Source organism: Pistacia vera, unplaced genomic scaffold (genome assembly GCF_008641045.1).
Source record: "Pistacia vera cultivar Batoury unplaced genomic scaffold, PisVer_v2 Contig289, whole genome shotgun sequence".
Lineage (NCBI taxonomy): Eukaryota > Viridiplantae > Streptophyta > Magnoliopsida > Sapindales > Anacardiaceae > Pistacia > Pistacia vera.
In genome coordinates this window covers 836744-854939 of record NW_022196100.1, presented here as the reverse complement: position 1 = coordinate 854939, position 18196 = coordinate 836744, and the positions used below count along the sequence as shown (strand labels likewise).

General features: G+C 36.9%; 3 protein-coding genes and 1 pseudogene across 3 annotated transcripts; all 4 read right to left on the bottom strand.

Moving 5' to 3' along the window:
* Positions 1–4294: 4294 nt before the first annotated feature.
* Positions 4295–4924, bottom strand: LOC116134495 (protein SRC1-like). Its single transcript, XM_031420190.1, has 2 exons — positions 4556–4924; positions 4295–4456 (listed from the first exon to the last, which is right to left on the bottom strand). The coding sequence occupies exon 1, from the start codon at positions 4870–4872 to the stop codon at positions 4570–4572; it is 303 nt and encodes a 100-aa protein (XP_031276050.1). The 5' UTR covers positions 4873–4924; the 3' UTR covers positions 4295–4456; positions 4556–4569.
* Positions 4925–9300: 4376 nt separating this feature from the next.
* On the bottom strand, positions 9301–9911 carry LOC116134492 (protein SRC1-like). The gene is made up of 2 exons (XM_031420188.1): positions 9520–9911; positions 9301–9420 (listed from the first exon to the last, which is right to left on the bottom strand). The coding sequence occupies exon 1, from the start codon at positions 9834–9836 to the stop codon at positions 9534–9536; it is 303 nt and encodes a 100-aa protein (XP_031276048.1). The 5' UTR covers positions 9837–9911; the 3' UTR covers positions 9301–9420; positions 9520–9533.
* A 1439-nt stretch (positions 9912–11350) lies between these two features.
* LOC116134538 (protein SRC1-like) lies at positions 11351–12153 on the bottom strand. Its single transcript, XM_031420225.1, has 2 exons — positions 11601–12153; positions 11351–11505 (listed from the first exon to the last, which is right to left on the bottom strand). The coding sequence occupies exon 1, from the start codon at positions 12095–12097 to the stop codon at positions 11654–11656; it is 444 nt and encodes a 147-aa protein (XP_031276085.1). The 5' UTR covers positions 12098–12153; the 3' UTR covers positions 11351–11505; positions 11601–11653.
* Positions 12154–14219: 2066 nt separating this feature from the next.
* On the bottom strand, positions 14220–14967 carry LOC116134536 (annotated as a pseudogene).
* Between the last annotated feature and the right edge of the window lie 3229 nt (positions 14968–18196).

The window sequence follows — 18196 nt, the reverse complement described above, 5'->3', positions numbered from 1 at the left end:
TAGGTTTGAGCGTGTCTAGTCAGTATGAGACTCTAACACTCTCCCTCACGGTCAAGCTCATATGTTACCAATAGGTTTGAACGTGCCTAGTCGGTGGGACTCTAATATTTTCTCTCACGGTCAAGCCCATATGTTGGGTCATGCCTGTTATTAGAGGTAGTTGTCGGCTCTAACTCCTCACCATGAAAAAATTTGAGGTGGATCTGACTTCTCATCTAATAAAGTTTTGTTGAATGAGAGGATTACTCTCTCTTATAAACTAGTAGGCTTGAACGTGCCTAGTCGGTGTGAGATTCCAATAATAATATATTTTTCTTTTCTGGAATTTTCATTAATCTATCTCCAGATTACTGTCAAATATATTTTAGATTGTGAGCAAACACCATCTTCTGAGTGAGATATTGAATGATTTTCCTAACAATTGTGTGCTGTTTACAGTAATGCAGGCTGAGCATATTCCATGTCTGTCGACTGTCATTAGGAGATTATTTAATTAAATTCTTTCTGAATTATAACACCTTTTCATGACTTATTGGCGTTCTTGTGAAAACCAATTAAATTTCATTGAAACTCAATCCCAATCCCACCTAACGTCCATTATTTTTATGACCCAATGATCCAAGATCCAATCATTTTCATTTAATATTAATGAATAAACTAGTTATATTATTATTAATTATTATATGATTTTTTTTACAGGGTAAACTACTTTTTCCCACCCTAGGTTTGCCCTAATCACACTCTTCCACTTAAAAAGTTTCAAAATTCTACTGTTTCACCCAAAATTAATATTTCATTACTATCCAAAGCCGATTCGGACAACGAAAATTCTCCAGATCACCACCATTTGCACATTTGGTCTCCCTTTTACAAAACTCCTCTTACATTGGTATTTGATTTCTCATCGATTGTTAGCTAACACAAAACTAGGGTTTTCTGTTCTTGTTTGATTTTTAATTGATTTAAATGGTAAATATTTAATCAATCACTACCATTCGATCTACCGGCCTCCAGTCTACAAAATCTGTAATTCAAATAATGATTATATATAGAATTTACAATAATTGTTGATCATATTATAAAAATTTAGTGGAACCCAATTGATTAAAATTTGATTAGCAAAAGAAATTAAACTAGTAATTAAATGCAAACAAGTTTCTTGTGCTAAAAATGGAGAATATTCATGGGGAAAATAACAGATGAGAAGGGACAACAAATGGTGCTCCCAAATGGTAACAAAAATTCATAGGAATTAACTGCAAATAATATATAAATTAATTATATAATTATTTTCACTTCCCTAAATCTCCAACTTCGATTTATACAATCTTTGTGTCACTACCGCCAAAAATATTTATTTAATCTTCAAATAATATGTGGCGACTCGAGAGGCATTTGCGTTACGATTGAGGATGTGTAATCATATTTATACTAATAATATTGAAGAATATTATTAATTATTCTGAATACCAAATTATCTTTATAAAAAAAAAAAATTTGTACAAATATAACACAAAGTAGGTTGTTGTGAAGGCATGACTTTATTGTGAAATAATTACCTCTGGATAGTCGAATGATTCGATAAAAACTCTTGAATGTATTACTAAAGAGGTCTCGAGTTCAAATCTCTCCTCGATTGCTAATAGGGGTGACTATTGAAACCGTAACTTGATTAATAAGTGATAGTCTGATAGTTTTAGGGTCTCAAAAGATTAATTGAGGTGTACGTAAACTAACTAAAATACCGTGATCATAAAAAAGAAAGACTTTACTGCAAAATGGAAATTATTGTAGAAAACAAATACAATCAAAACCAAAAGTCATAATTTATTTAAAAAAAAATGACATGGGCTTTGTGTTTGGCCCAATTACCAAATAAGCCCCACTTAAATTAGGCCAACCTATCAAGCCCATCCACTTTCATTTGTATGTAATTGATCCTTCCGTCAAGTAGGAAACAGTCAAACCCAATAAGATGTTGGAGCCTCCATGATATGATCTTATATTGTACAATTATATATATGTAATTTTTACTTTTCAAAGACATGATATAATATGATGTAAATTATTATTAATAAATTGAGATGTTGAATTTTATATGTGTAGGTTTATTCCATATTTTGTTTGAAAACTAATTGAATTGGTGCCAACCCTTGAGGAAGAGGGACAAAAACATCACTGTTTGTGCTTGTTAAATTGTGAATGCCCCAAATCCAAATATGTGCTCTGTGACAAAGGAATCCAGTCAATGTATTTACCATTTGTCTACATATAATTTCTGTATCAATCACCTATAATCCCAGTCAATGTAATTTCTGTATAATCAATTTATCAAACAAGGAATGTGTTGTCGTTTTGGGTCCCTTTTGAACTGGCCTATCATTTTACTCACCAACAGAATACAACCAATAATAAAATGGCACTATCATTTACTTGGCCAACTATAATAATAAATACTGAGTAAGACAATGAAAATTTTGATGATAATAATAGAGGAAGGTGATGTTGCTTTCCTCTTGGTTGAATTTTGGTGTTTTGATTTTTAACGTCTGATGAATTATGATGACCTAGTCTTTGATTTCATAATTTGGCTTGCCTCACACAACGCAACCAATTGGGTGGAACTGGAATTGCAATCAATTATCTCTGAATGATCGAGTGATTCGATAAGAATTCTTGAATGTATTACTTAAGAGATATTGAGTTTAAATTTTTTCTCGGTTGTTAATAGGAATAACCACTAGAGCTCTTATTCAATTGATAGTTTCATAGTCTCGAAAAATTAATTAAAGTAAGTATAAGTTGATCCGAAAACCCGATCTTTAAAAAATAAAAAAATATAAAAAAATAAACTGCAACCCATATCACTTATTGTAACTCTATGTATTGTGCTTAGTGACACTATTAAGTAGTCCTGGCCTAGCCCTGATGTATTTTTGAGGGGCTTTTACTTTATGCAGGCAATTAGTTTGGGCCACAAAAGAAGTTGGTACTACAAAGTGGATCCTCTCCAGCTGTAGTAGTTTCCCCTCCCTTCGATTCTGTTTGACTTTGGACATGGATCTCCTGGTAATTCACTTTTCTTCTTCCGGTTCCTTCGATATTACAGTTAGTCGAATTCACCATTTTTATTACAATAAAATATCGATAACTCAGATTACTACAAAACCATATCGAAGGCATTTCCTAATTGATCGCAAACTGTCATATCCAAGGCTGTCTCTATAACATTTGTTACCCAAAGTTATTTTGGGCTTATAATAATATAAGCATATATTAAAAAAATTATTTTAAATTTATTTTCTTACTTTTTAAGATGCAAAACCACTAGGAAACGTGGACGGCGATAGATAGGCTAACGGGATTGGGTTGATGGGGGTTTTGGAGAACAAATGTTGGAGAAACGATGGGTGGTGAAACATGTAATTTTCAATGCCCGGATTGATAAGAAAAGGCTTGAGAAGTCACAGCCTAAAAGGTATTGATAGCCGACGATTGACGGAGTAAACGGATGAAGTGTAATAGAGATTTTTGTGAGAGGGTTGAGGGGAGGAAGATGGTGGTGTCGGGGAAGACCAACAACGCCGAGTACATGCTAAAAATATTGGAAATGGTTGTCGTGCACGGTGGAGTTGAATTATGAGATTCATAAAAAATCGGACAAATTGAAGGTTATCAAGGTTGGAAAAATACTTGGGAAATGATAAGGTGATGATTTTGGTTAATTTAAGTGAAAAAATCGATTGGAATCAACTCCAAATCGCTAGCAACAGAAGTAGAAGGGTAGAGATGATTTATGTGAATGTCGAATTTTGGGATGGAATTGGGATTGAGTAATTTGAAACATGTAAATTACTATTTTAATCTTTTATTGTTAAAAGAAATTCAATAAATTAATTAAGAGGTGTAAATTAGAATATATAAAACTAGAGATACAAACTTGCTATTTCATCAAACTTTAGATGAAAATATATATATTTATAATAAATTTAGATCCTTTTAGGTTTTTTTTTTTTATCGGATAAAAATATATTAAAAAAATTGGGCCCCTATTTTTCGGGGCCCTAGGCAGGTGCCTCACCTGCCTCACCTGCCAACCCCTTTAGCGGGGCCTGTTCGTATCGAAGATTATAAAAAAAAGGTTTCTGAGATTGGATCGCTTTTTATTGAGGCTGCAAAATTTAACCGCCCGGCCAACAATAGTAATGAACTATCCTGCTGGATCTGCAACTGCCTATGGTTATAGAAACGGTATTCTGATTTTATATCTGTGTATCACAATTTTGGTTTTCCATTTATTCTAAAAAAGTAGCATATGGCATTGAACGTATTGTACACAATAGAGAGGGATTTTATTAAATAATACTTGGGATCTCCATTGGCATTCACCATGGATATTACACCATAACCAAACCAAACCAAAACACATAAACAACCTCTCGCTAACCCCATTCACCTGCGATCCAAATTTTCAATTTCTTATCAGTAACCAAATAACATCAAAATACAGAAATAATAAAACAATCTGCAATTGAACGTATGATTTTCTTTATACCTAGATAGGGATGTTTAATCGCTGTCGCTGTCGCTGCTGCTGTGGCCATCCTCGTGCTTCTTCTTCTTCTCCTTCTTCTTTTTCTTATTCTCTTCGCCATGTCCATGTTGATCACCTTGGCCATGGATCTTGTCCTTGATCTTCCCCACAATTCCCTCTTTGTGCTCCCCATGTTCAGGCTTGTGTTCGCCGTGGTGCTGCTCCACCTTGTGAGCTTCTCCATGATACTCCCCCTTGTGCTCCCCCTTGCGCTCTTCCTCCTTCTTCTGCCCTCCCATGTGGAGAGTCTCCTGAACCTTGTGGATAATTCCTGACATTTTGTTTCTTGATTTGCTTTCAATCAATTAAAAAACTTCGAGTAATGAATGTTGGTGTGAAAACGTATGCACATCTTGATTTCTATTTATAGGGAAAGTTTGAGGTAAAATATCTTTGATTCTTTTTAAATTACAACTTTATCCGTATTGTTTTGTAAATATCATAAAGACCTCTTATATTTTAAACTATAACTCCATAAGGGGTGAATTTGATAGTAAACACAAACTTTAGGGAAAACATGACATTTTAGAAAGAAATTTTTTTTGGTAATTTTGGTATGTATGACAATAAAATAAGATTTGATTAAAGAAGATTATCTGCTGGTGTATGAGTGAATTACGTAAATGCCCATAATACGTGTACGCGGCGTGTTGATGTACTAAGTGGAACTGTGGAAGTGGTATTATATTAAGAAAATATGAGATTCACAATATGCAGACACGTGTCAAATAAAGACAACGAATGTATTGTGGGCATATGCCGTATAGGCAGTTAAACATGTTCTTTCCGAGACCGCTTTTAAGTTCTTGTCCTTATCAATGTTGCTTAAATTTTTTTTTTTTTAATAATCGAATCAATTTATAAGTATTTTAATTTGAGATTCTAAAACTATAAATTGGATAAAAATTATAAAAATTACCTCTGTTAACAGTTATTTCATATTGATTCTTCTCAACTTCAAAATTTAAAATATTTGAAATTTCATATAATAATTATAAAAAATAAAACATTGTTTCAAGTTTACTTTACACTTTTGCTGTTAGAACAGGATAAAGTGCATATTTGATAGAACAGGGGAGATGTGGATAGGGCATAAAGGGGAAGGCATTGTTGGGGGCGATCTGATAAGGCTATAGTGCCACTAAGATGTTTATGACTTTCTGTCATTTCACGTGATTCTGACACCTGCACCAATCACTTCGTCACCGAAAATAAGGAGCTATTATAGAACTGGGGCCATCCCGGCCTTCATTCTTTCTTTGGATTCTATTACTTTATTTTATTTTATTTATGTCGGCCAATAAACTTTCAATATGCCTTTTTGGAGTGATTAGTGAGAAACTCTTGCCTGTATTCCTAAAGGGGTCTCGACTTTGAATTTCTTTCTCAAATGCTAATAGGGTAGTCATGAAGCTTCTACTTAGCTGATAGTCTAGTAATTTTAAGTAAGAGTGTTCAAAAGAACCAATTAGAATCGAAACCAGCAGATATTCTGGGTTTGGTTTCGGTTCCTATCCGGAACTGGTTGTCAACGGATAGATTCTGATTCTAAATTTTTGACACTATTACTGTGCGATTCTGATTCTGGTTTCTATAGTTAGGAACTAGAACCGAGACTAATATAAAATAAAATTAAAGAGGAGGTTAATAACAATTTTTATAAAAAAAGTAACGTGAATACATTTATATTTATATTTATATTTCATAACATTTAAAGTAAGTTGGTTTGACTTTTGAGAATCTACCTTTACAAAGTAATGGAGTTTATAATTTTGAATTTTGATTTTATAATTTGTAATTTTATTTTTGTTAACACATAACAGGTGGTGGATGTTTGTAAGTTTTTAAGGGGCTTTTTGCCTTTTAAAAACTTTTGGGGGGTAATTATAATTTTATAGGGTACCCAAAACCAGAACCAGAACCGAAATCGTTGTTACCGATTCTGGTTAACAACAATTTCGGTTCTGGGTACCTAGGAATCGAAATCGTCGGTTTCGATTCCGATTGTGATTCCAAATTTCAAGGAACCGTCGGTTCCAGTTCCTTCAAAAAATACGGGGTACTCGAATCAAACACCTCTAGTTCTAAGGTTTCGAATGATTAATTAAGATGTGCGTAAGTTAACCAGGCACCTCGATCATTTAAAAAAAAAAAAAAAAAGGCTTTACTACAAAATGGAGATTACTGTATAAAACAAATACAATCAAAACCAATCATGATAATTTATATTTTAAAAAAAATGACATGGGCTTTGTAGTTCACCCCAATTATGAAATAAAGCCCACTTAAAATTGGGCCGAGCTATAAATCCCATGCCACTTTCATTTGAATGTAACTGATCCTTCTGTCAATTAGGAAACAGTCAAACCCAATAAGATGTTAGATCTTATATTGTACAATTATTATACTCTAAATGAGTAATAAAAGAGTAATATGAAGTAAGATCGCTGCTGGATAAGTGCAGTTGTAAATGTTAGTTTTACGAACCCAAATGTGCCTTCAACTTTGGATACTGTGTAGTGAATCCATTGCTTTGGTAACCATTTTGCAAGCCCAAAATCACAAATCTGAATTAAAAGGAACTAATACTTACTTTCTTTAGCTTTGCATGCTCTAACTAGTGAGAAAACTCACTAAAGCTTCATTAATTGTAACATTAATTAAACGAAATTTGGGGAAAAAAAAATATTGCTAAATCAGAGAGCTCAAAGCAGATATATTATGTACCTGAGGTACAAAATCTTCAGTCAGCAAAATATTGGCAGCCTTGATATCGATGTGAATGATTCTCCTGTGACAACCCTCATGAAGATATAGTAAACCCTCGGCTATCCCTAAAGCAATCAATCTTATGCCTAGCACCTCATTTCAGTTTCTCCTTCGCACCTTAATAATCTAAGATTAATTTTCTTAAAAGGGTACATAATTTACATGAAATCATCGGTGGCAATGTATATGCAGTACACACATATACATTGTCACTGCTTTTTAAAGAGGAAAACGGATATTTTTTCTAACCTAGCTGTGTATCAGCTTCGCAACCCAATTGAACTTTGTTGAAGCAGCTAAGCATGAAATTGCAAAAAAAGATAAAAAATTATTATTTAATTTTTTTTGTCCAACCCACGGGTTGACCGTTGGCTTGCAACGACCAACCCGTCGGGTTGAAAACTTCAAACCCGATGGGTTGGTCGGGTTCAACTCGACCCGCCTTTTGAACAGTCAGGATTGAACCGTCTTAATGCGGGCTGGGTTAGGGTTGACCCGCCTAACCCGGCTTTAGACAGTCCGAGTTGAACCTGTCTTAATGTGGGCCGGGTTAGGGTTGACCCGCCTAACCCCGCTCATTTGTTCCACCTCTATTAACCGATATATTAAGGGTTGATAGATTTTTAAAAATATCTTCAGAGTCGCTTAAGGGATCTGGTGTATTGCCAGTATAAATAAGTCTGATCGCTTAAGCGATTTGCTGCCATATACCCGATCACTTAAGCGATCTGCTGTTATATACTAGACTTATACCAGATCGCTTAAGCAATCAATTAGCTCTAGGATACATTTTCAGTCATCTCAACCTATAATCAGTACTACCACCCCTAGCTACCCACAATGCAAGAAAATCATCAACAAATCTCGTTCATTTCAACTTGCATTACATCAAACACAACACAAGAACCTAAACCATTAAATCGAAATCATAACCCAAACTTAATCCATCATTAAATCTTTATAAATAGAAATATAAAATACAAAGAGAAGATTCATATACCTAGATGAAATGTTATAAGGAAGAGGCAGATTTTGGCGGAGAAGATGTTAATGGCAAAGGAAAAAGAAGATGTAGAGGAAGAAGAAGATCTTCGGTTTTGCAAGAAGATATAGCAGCCAAGAGAGGGCAGTTCTGACGCATTAATGGCGGGAGGGAGGAAAATGAATTTGTTTGCAATAATTTTGGGTTTTTAGAGACATAGATAATTTTTAAAAGATTAGACAATTATTCATTAATCCTAGTTAAAACATGATTAATTCTTAATTATGTTTAATTACTCTTAATAAATAATAAAACTATTTAATTAAGAGTTTAACACTTAATATCCTTTTAATTAAATTAAAACTTAATACGGTCTTTTAATCAAAACCTTTTAACCCTATATATTGTGCTTAGTGACACTATTAAGGAGTCCTGGCCTAGCCCTAATATATTTTTGAGGGGCTTTTACTTTATTCAGATAATTAGTTTGGGCCAGGGGATTGGGCCACAAAAGTTGTTGGTACTACAAAATGGATCCTCTCCACCTGTAGTGGTTTCCCTTCCCTTCGATTATATTTGACTTTGGACATGGATCTCCTGGTAATTTACTTATCTTCTTCCCGGTTCCTTCGACATTACAGTTAGTCGAATTCACCATTTTTATTACAATACAATATCGATAACTCAGATTACTACAAAACCATAACGAAGGCAGAATCTATTTCCTAATTGATTGCGAACTGTCATATCGAAGATCATAAAAAACAGTTTTTGAGATTAGATCGCTGTTTATTCAGGTTACAAAATTTAACCCACCCGCCAACAATAGTAATGAACTATCCTGCTGGATCTGCAACTGCCCATGGTTATAGAAACGATATTTTGATTTTATATTTGCGTATCTCAATTTTGGTTTTCCATTTATTCTAAAAAGTAGCATATGGCATTGAAAGTATTGTACACAAAAGAGAGGGATTTTATTATACAATACTAGAGATCTCCATTCACCATGGATATTACACCAAAACCAAACCAAACCAAAACACATAAACAACCTCTCGCTAACCCCATTCACCTGCGATCCAAATTTTCAATTTCTTATTAGTAACCAAATAACATCAAAAAACAGAAATAATAGAACAATCTGCAATTGAACGTATGATTTTCTTTATACCTAGAAACGGGTGTTTAATCGCTGTCGCTGTCACTGCTGCTGTGGCCATCGTCGTGCTTCTTCTTCTTCTCCTTCTTCTTCTTCTTCTTCTCTTCGCCATGTACATGTTGATCACCTTCGCCATGGATCTTGTCCTTGATCTTCCCCACCATTCCCTCTTTGTGCTCCCCATGTTCAGGCTTGTGTTCGCCGTGGTGCTGCTCCACCTTGTGAGCTTCTCCATGATACTCCCCCTTGTGCTCCCCCTTGCGCTCTTCCTCCTTCTTCTGCCCTCCCATGTGGAGAGTCTCCTGAACCTTGTGGATAATTCCTGACATTTTGTTTCTTGATTTGCTTTCAATCAATTAAAAAACTACGAGTAATGAATATTGGTGTGAAAATATATGCACATCTTGATTTCTATTTATAGGGAAAGTTTGAGGTAAAATATCTTTGATTCTTTTTAAATTACAATTTTATCCTTATTGTTTTATAAATATCATAAAGACCTCTTATATTTTAAACTATAACTCCATAAGGGGTGAATTTGATAGTAAGCACAAAATTTAGGGAAAATATGACATTTTAGAAAGAAATTTTTTTTGGTAATTTTGGTATGACAATGACAATAAGATTTGATTAAAGAAGATTATCCGGTGGTGTACGAGTGAATTACGTAAATGCCCATAATACGTGTACGCGGCGCGTTGATGTACCAAGTGGAAGTAGTATTATATTAAGAAAATATGAGGATATTTGATAAAAAAGGGCAGATGAGGGCATAAAGGGAAAGGCATCGATTGGGGGCGATCTGATAACGCTACAGTGTGACTAAGATATTTATGACTTTCTCTGTAATTTCACGTGATTCTAACACTTTTAGCCAATCACTTCATCACCGTAAATAAGGTGCCATTATGATTATAGAATTGGGGGGCCATCCCGGCCTTTATTCCTTCTTGGATTCTATTATTTTATTTTATTTTATTTATGTCGGTCCAAAAAACTTTATATATTCCTTATTAGTGGAATAATTTGACAAAAACTTGCATTATTAAAGACGTCCGAATTCGAGTTTTTCTTCGCTCGTTAATTGGGTAGTTATGAAGTTTTTATTTAACAAATAGTTTAATGGTTTTAAAGTCTCAAAAGTGGGTAGTTATGAACTTTTTATTTAACCAATAGTTTAATAGTTTTAAGGTCTCAAAAGGGTTAATTGAGTATTCGTAAACTTCTCAAACACCTCTGACCATTAAAAAATAAAATAAAAAATAAAAAAATAGACTTTACTGCAAAATGGAGATTATTGTATAAAACAAATACAATAGAAACCAATAATCATAATTTATATTACAAAATGACACGGGCTTTGTAGTTCAGCCCAATTATCAAATAAAGCCCACTTAAAATTGGGCCGAGCTATAAAGCCCATGCCACTTTCATTTGAATGTAATTGATCCTTTTGTCAATTAGGAAACAGTCAAACCCAATAAGATGTTAGATCTTATATTGTACAATTATTATTAATAAATTTAGATGTTAGGATTATTCCATATTTTGTTTGAAAACTAATTGAATTAGTGCCAACCCTTAGAGGAAGAGCGACAAAAACATAATTTTACGTGATAACTCGTAATTAATTAGATTATATAATTGATTAGATTACAATTAGATAGATAAGAATGATAACGGGACAACCAAACGGATTATGAAATAAGTTTTTGGATTGTAAGTGTTATATTCCCTTCATTATTATCAGTCGTCGCTTCTTATTCAATTAGGTTACAAAATTTAACCCCTGCAACTGCCCATGGTTATAGAAACGATATTTTGATTTTATATTTGTGTATCACAATTTCTGTTTTCCATTTATTCTAAAAAAGTAGCATATGGTATTGAAAGTATTGTACAGAATAGAGAGGGATTTTATTACATAATAATTGGGATCTCCATTCACCATGGATATTACACCAAAAACATAAATAACCTCTCGCTAACCCCATTCACCTGCGACCCAAATTTTAAATTTCTTGTTAGTAAAACCAAATAACATCAAAATACAGAAATAATAAAAGCTTTAGAACGTATGCTTTTCTTTATACCTATATTGGGATGTTTAAAGGCTGTCACGGCAGCTGCTATGGCCATCCCCGTGCTACTTCTTCTCAAAGCCATGTCCATGTTGATCACCTTGGCCACAGACCTTGTCCTTGATCTTCTCCACCATTCCTTTTTTGTGCTCCCCGTATTGAGGCTTGTATTCGCCGCGGTGCTGCTTCACGCCATGTCCATGTTGATCACCTTGGCCATGGACCTTGTCCTTGATCTGCTCCACCATTCCCTCTTTGTGCTCCCCGTATTCAGGCCTGTATTCGCCGCGGTGCTGCTCCACGCCATGTCCATGTTGATCTCCTTGGCCCTGGACCCTGTCCTTGATCTTCTGCACCCCTCCCACTTTGTGCTCCCCGTGTTCAGGCTTGCATACGCCGTGGTGCTGCTCCACCTTGTGAGCTTCTCCATGATACACCCCTTTCTGCTCGCCCTCCTTCTGCCCTCCCATGTGGAGAGTCTCCTTAACCTTGTTGATAGTTTCTGACATTTTGTTTCTTGATTTGCTTTCAATCAATTAAGAAACCTACGAGTAATGAATGTTGGTATGAAAACTCATGCATATCTTGATTTCTATTTATAGGGAAAGTTTGAGATAAATATCTTTGAATCTTTTGTAAATTACAATTTTATCCTTATGGCTTTATAAATATCATAAAGACCTCTTATATTTTAAACTATAACTCTATGGGCAATACTATACAGTCTACTGTCTATATTTACAATTCAATTTCATAATTTTTTTTTTTCATAATCTTGATACGATAACTCATAATTGGTCAGTTTATAATAAATTTTATCTGTTTAATTATAAATTGACTAATTATGAACTGTTACTTTGAAGTTGTTTGAAAAGATTTACTAAGATTAAATTATATAATGTTTAATATAGCTCTACAAGAGTGAATTTGATAGTTAGCAGAAACTTTAGGGGAAATATAACATTTTCGAAACAAAATTGGTAATTTTAGTATGACAGTAACAATAATAAGATTTGATTAAAGAAGATTATCCGGTTGTGTTTGAGTGAATTGTTGTACTAAGTACTATATTAAGAAAATATGAGGATATTTGATAGAACAGGGGAGAGGTGGATAAAGGGAAAGGCGTTGATTGGGGGCGATCTGATAAGGCTATTGTGCCACTAAGATATTTATGACTTTCTCTGTAATTCTGACACTTCTAGCCAATCACTTCATCACCGTAATTAAGGAGCTATTATGGGTGCGTTTGGTGTAATATTTTGGATATGATTTTGGGATAGTATTAAGTTATTGAATATAGAAGTATTATGAGGTAAATTTTAAAAATTTATGAAAAAGCTTTTAGGTTTACTAATTTAATTAAAGACCCTACGGCCAAAAAAGATCAGAGCGGTGAAATTTCAACCATTTATGTCAGAATTTAGGCCGTTGTACAGATTTCGGCCATCACCAACAGTGGTTGTCAGAATCTGACAAGTTGGGTTGATGAGTGTATTTTTGTTAATTTTTAAACTTTTTTTTAAGGGGTATTTAGTGAAATTAATAATCTTATAGGGTCTAAAAGTAATTAAAAAAATAAAATAATATTTCTGGAATAGTGTGCTAAACATTATTTAGAGAATAAGATAAGGATATTGATAAAAATAGGCAGCGAAACGCACCCTATGATTATAGAATTGGGGGCCATCCCGGCCTTTATTCTTTATTGGGATTCTATTATTTTATTTTATTTATGTCGGTCAAAAAACTTTATATAGTCGTTATCAGTAGTGGAGTAATTTATGTATTATGAAAGAGTTCTCGAGTTTTCGTTAATATGGATATTTACTAAAGCTTTTATTTAATTGATAGTCTAATAATTTTAGAATCTTAAAAAGTTTAATTGAGATATGTTATTAATATAAATAATTATTGAAATTTTTACTTAGTTAATAGTTTAGTAGTTCTAAAGTCTCAAAATAATTAATTAAGGATATTTGATTGTGATAACTGGTCCAACCCTCCGATTATCCAGAATAAATATATATATATATATATATAATATATATATTATTATATATATATATATATATATATATTTCATATTTTGTTTGAAAACTAATTGAATTGGTGTAACCTCTGAGGAAGAAGGGGCCAAAACATAATTAGATATGATAACTTAGTAATTATTAGATTACATAATTATTAGTTACGATTAGATAGACAGCCATAACGAGTCAAGCAAAATCTTTTTTTGGACTGATTATGAAATAGTTTTTGGATTGTATGTTATATTCCCTTCATTATTATCAGTCCTCGCTTCTTATTGAATTAGGTTACAAAATTTAACCCCCTGCAACTGCCCATGGTTACAGAAACGATATTTTGATTTTATATTTGTGTATCACAATTTTGGTTTTCCAAAGTAGAGCATATGGCATTGAAAGTATTGTACACAACAGAGGGATTTTTATTTATATACTTGGGATCTCCATTCACCATGGATATTACACCAAACCAACCAAAAACATAAATAACCTCTCGCTAACCCCATTCACCTGCGACCCAAATTTTCATTTCTTGTTAGTAAAACCAAATACATCAAAATACAGAATAAAAAAGCTTTAGAACGTATGCTTTTCTTTATACCTATATTGGGATGTTTATTAGTTGTCACGGCTGCTGATGTGGCCATCCTGGTGCTTCTTCTCTACGCCATATCCATATTGATCACCTTGGCCATGGACCTTGTCCTTGATCTGCTCCACCATTCCCTCTTTGTGCTCCCCGTATTCAGGCCTGTTTTCGCCGCGTGTTTGCTGCACGCCATGTCCATGTTGATCACCTTGGCCAGGGAGCTTGTCCTTGATCTTCTCCACCGTCCCTCTTTGTGCTCCCCGTATTCAGGCCTGTATTCGCCGTGGTGCTGCTGCACGCCCTGTCCATGTTGATCACCTTGGCCAGGGAGCTTGTCCTTGATCTTCTCCACCAGTCCCTCTTTGTGCTCCCCGTATTCAGGCCCGTATTCGCCGCGGTGCTGCTGCATGCCATGTCCATGTTGATCACCTTGGCCAGGACCTTGTCTTTGATCTTCTCCACCAGTCCCTCTTTGTGCTCGCCGTGTTCAGGCTTACATACGCCGTGCTGCTGCTTCACGCCATCACCTTGGCCAGGACTTGTTCTTGATTTTCTGCACCAGTCCCTCTTTGTGCTCCCCGTGTTCAGGCTTGCATACGCCGTGGTGCTGCTCCACCTTGTGAGCTTCTCCCTGATACAGCCCTTTCTGCTCGCCCTCCTTCTCGTGCCCTCCCATGTGGAGAGTCTCCTTAACCTTGTTGATAGTTCCTGACATTTTGTTTCTTGATTTGCTTTCAATCAATTAAAAAACCTACGAGTAATGAATGTTGGTATGAAAACTCATGCATATCTTGATTTCTATTTATAGGGAAAGTTTGAGATAAATATCTTTGAATCCTTTTAAATTACAATTTTATCCTTATCGCTTTTATAAATATCATAAAGACCCCTTATATTTTAAACTATAACTCTATGGGCAATACTATACGATCTATAGTTTATATTTACAATTCAATCTCATAAACTTTTTTTCATAATCTCGATATGGTAACTCGTAATTGGTCAATTGAGAATGGATTTTATCTGTCTAATTATGAATTGATTAATTACGAACTATCATGTTTGTTATGCCTGGAAAATCAAGGGTTGACATGAGAAGTCACGTGATGAAGTGTGACCTGCTCCCGTCAGAACGGTAAGCGCACGTCAGGTCTGCCAAACGCTATGGAGCTGCCACGTGTCCATTTTTCTGCAATAAATCGCGTGAAATCAGCTTGGGAAGTGAGCAATGAGACGTAAAGCCGGATTATGTCCTGACACTCACACTAACCCATGGATTTAATGATGATTACACGCCTTCATCTCGTTATAAAAAGAAGAAGACCCCTTCATTAAGGGGATTCGGCCATTTTTACACTGGAACTCTCTCTCTCTCTCTCTCTCTTGAAAAAATTGTATTTACTTTTCCTAATCGTTTGTAAGTCAGTCCGCTATTGCGACCTGACCCACAATACTAATACAAATCAGTGGACGTAGGACTTGCTACCTTAGCATTCGAACCACTTTAAAAAGCTTTCATTGCATTCATTTCACATTTTCTATCCATAATCACGTGTGTCTCTTGACCAATCAACGTTACGCACGTGTCGATTAGTTGGTGTTAGAATCACGCATCAACAGTTTGGCGCTAGAAGGAGGGCATTGATTTAGTATTCATCCTTCATCACGAGAATCTTCAACCTACTGGTCCTACAGCAACAAATGACCCGCCAATCTGAACCTGAGCAAGCCAACCAACGCGTTGAGGGAGTCCCCCTAACCCAGGGGGATACCCCTTCCAGGATAATTCCAGTTTCACAAAATGTTGCGGGGGATATCCTGGCAGCTTCGCAGCTTGACCCCGCCATCAGAAGCTACTTGAGAGGTTCGACAATACTCTCCAGACGATCAACCAGAGGCTAGACCGTTTGGACCAAGGCATGTCATCTACAACAACTGGGGCGGTGCAACCACCAAAAACGCCTGCAGGTCGCGGGAAAGCGCGGCAAAGGGAAATAGCCCGTGCCGCGAGCACTGCAGCGCGTAGACATAAGGGTAAGCAAGTGGCAAAAAGTAAGCCTACGGGCTCCCAAGGATGAGCGAACACAAACCGTGCCCCGAGCAGGGTGCTGGCAAAGCTGAGACTCGGCGAAAAAGTGAATCCCGAGCTGTCCCATGCCACGTCGCAGGTGAACCCAAGCAAAGGTGTCAGGCGCGACGATTCCTGTCATCGCCAGCAGAACGATCCCGATCGCTATCATGCGGGTGGTCCCCACACCTCGCAAGGCGGTTCGTACCACCGCGAGGGTCGTGAAAATGCCCCGCACAATCCATCGCCTTCACACGCCTCTAGTCAACGTGTGTCGAGTGCGACCGGAAATACCGACCGAGGCGAAGAGGAGTCCGACCTCCGGACTTTCCTGAACCGTAATCGCGAAAGCCGGACTCGCATGGGTGAAAGCAATCCCCAATTGGCTCCATTACCACAGATTGAGGAGCTATAGCGAGCTCTGGACAGGTTAAGGGAGCAGCAAAACGAACAGGCCCAGGTCGCCTCTGCATCCCCTTTCTCCCCCGAAATGCTAGCTGCTCCACTCCCACCGGGGTTCAGAATGCCCGACATGCGACCATTTGATGGGAACCATGACCCACAAGATCATTTGTATGAGTTCAACGACCTGATGGAGCTCCACCAGGTTTCGGACCTTGCAAAATGTCATTGTTTGGCCGTGACGCTGACTTCTCATGCTAAGCGGTGGTTAAGGTCGATCCCAGTGGGATCGATCAGTTCGTGACCTCAGATGAGCACGACGTTCCTACGGCATTTCCAAGCAAATTGGAAGTTTTCGATGCCTTTGAGCTACCTCAGCAACAGAAGGTAAGAAAGAGACGAATCCCTGCAATCTTATATCGACCGTTTCCACAGGGAACTCAACAAGGTGGCTCATGTCCCATAAGAGTTCATCCGAACACTTATAATAGCTGGAGTTCGCCCGCAAACCGACCTGTGGAAAGAACTGCAGGCTGATGACGATGTTTCCCTCACCAGATTTTACAACCTTGCAGAAAAATATCTCCGAATAGAGAATTCATTAGCGGCACTCCGCCGTTGCGATCACGGCACTTCAAGCAGTATGTCTGGTCGGGGAGAAAATAGGAGAGTTGATCACAAAGGAGACATTGATGATCAGCGAAAAGGGAAGAAACCCCGCTACGAACACAAAAAGTCCTATGCTCCTGTTCCTCGTCGCGATCGGGACAAAGCTCAATACACTCTGCTGAATGTGTCCATATCTGCAATCCTTCACAAATCCGAGGAGGCCAGCCTGCTCGGTGAACCGGAACCCATGAAAACCCCTGCTACGGCCAGAAATAGCAAAAAATACTGTCGTTTATATCGGGATAACGGGCATCACACTGATGAATGCCGAGCTCTAAAGCAGGTAATCGAGGAGCTCATCAAGAAAGGGCACTTCAAAGAGTATATTGATGACTCTCCGAAAGAGAACCAAGGAGAGCAGAAGAAAAAGCGTCGTGATCGCAGCGGATACAGTAGTGTTAACATAATCTTCGGAGGCCCGCACCTCGCGGGAAACAAGCGAGGTGCGCAGGAAAGGTACGCTCGCGAAGCATATCACGACCCGATTAGGGTAATGAACACTTCGCAGCGACTGCAAAAGGCTAGAAAGGAGGAGTCGATCACCTTCTGCGAAAAGGAAGCAACTCGCTTGCACCATCCTCACGAGGACGCCCTGATGATCACGCCCCTGATAGGGTGTCATAATGTCTGCAGAATGCTTGTGGATAACGGAAGCGCTGTGAACATCCTGTTCAAGACCGCTTTCGATAGAATGAACCTAGATGAGGCCGGCATGAAGCCCGCCTCGATACCTCTTTACGGTTTTACAGGGGACCACCTGATCCCCAAAGGAACGATCCAGCTACCAGTCACGCTCGGCGACTACGACGAGGTGACTAGGGTTACCGAATTTTTTGTCGTGGATTGCCTA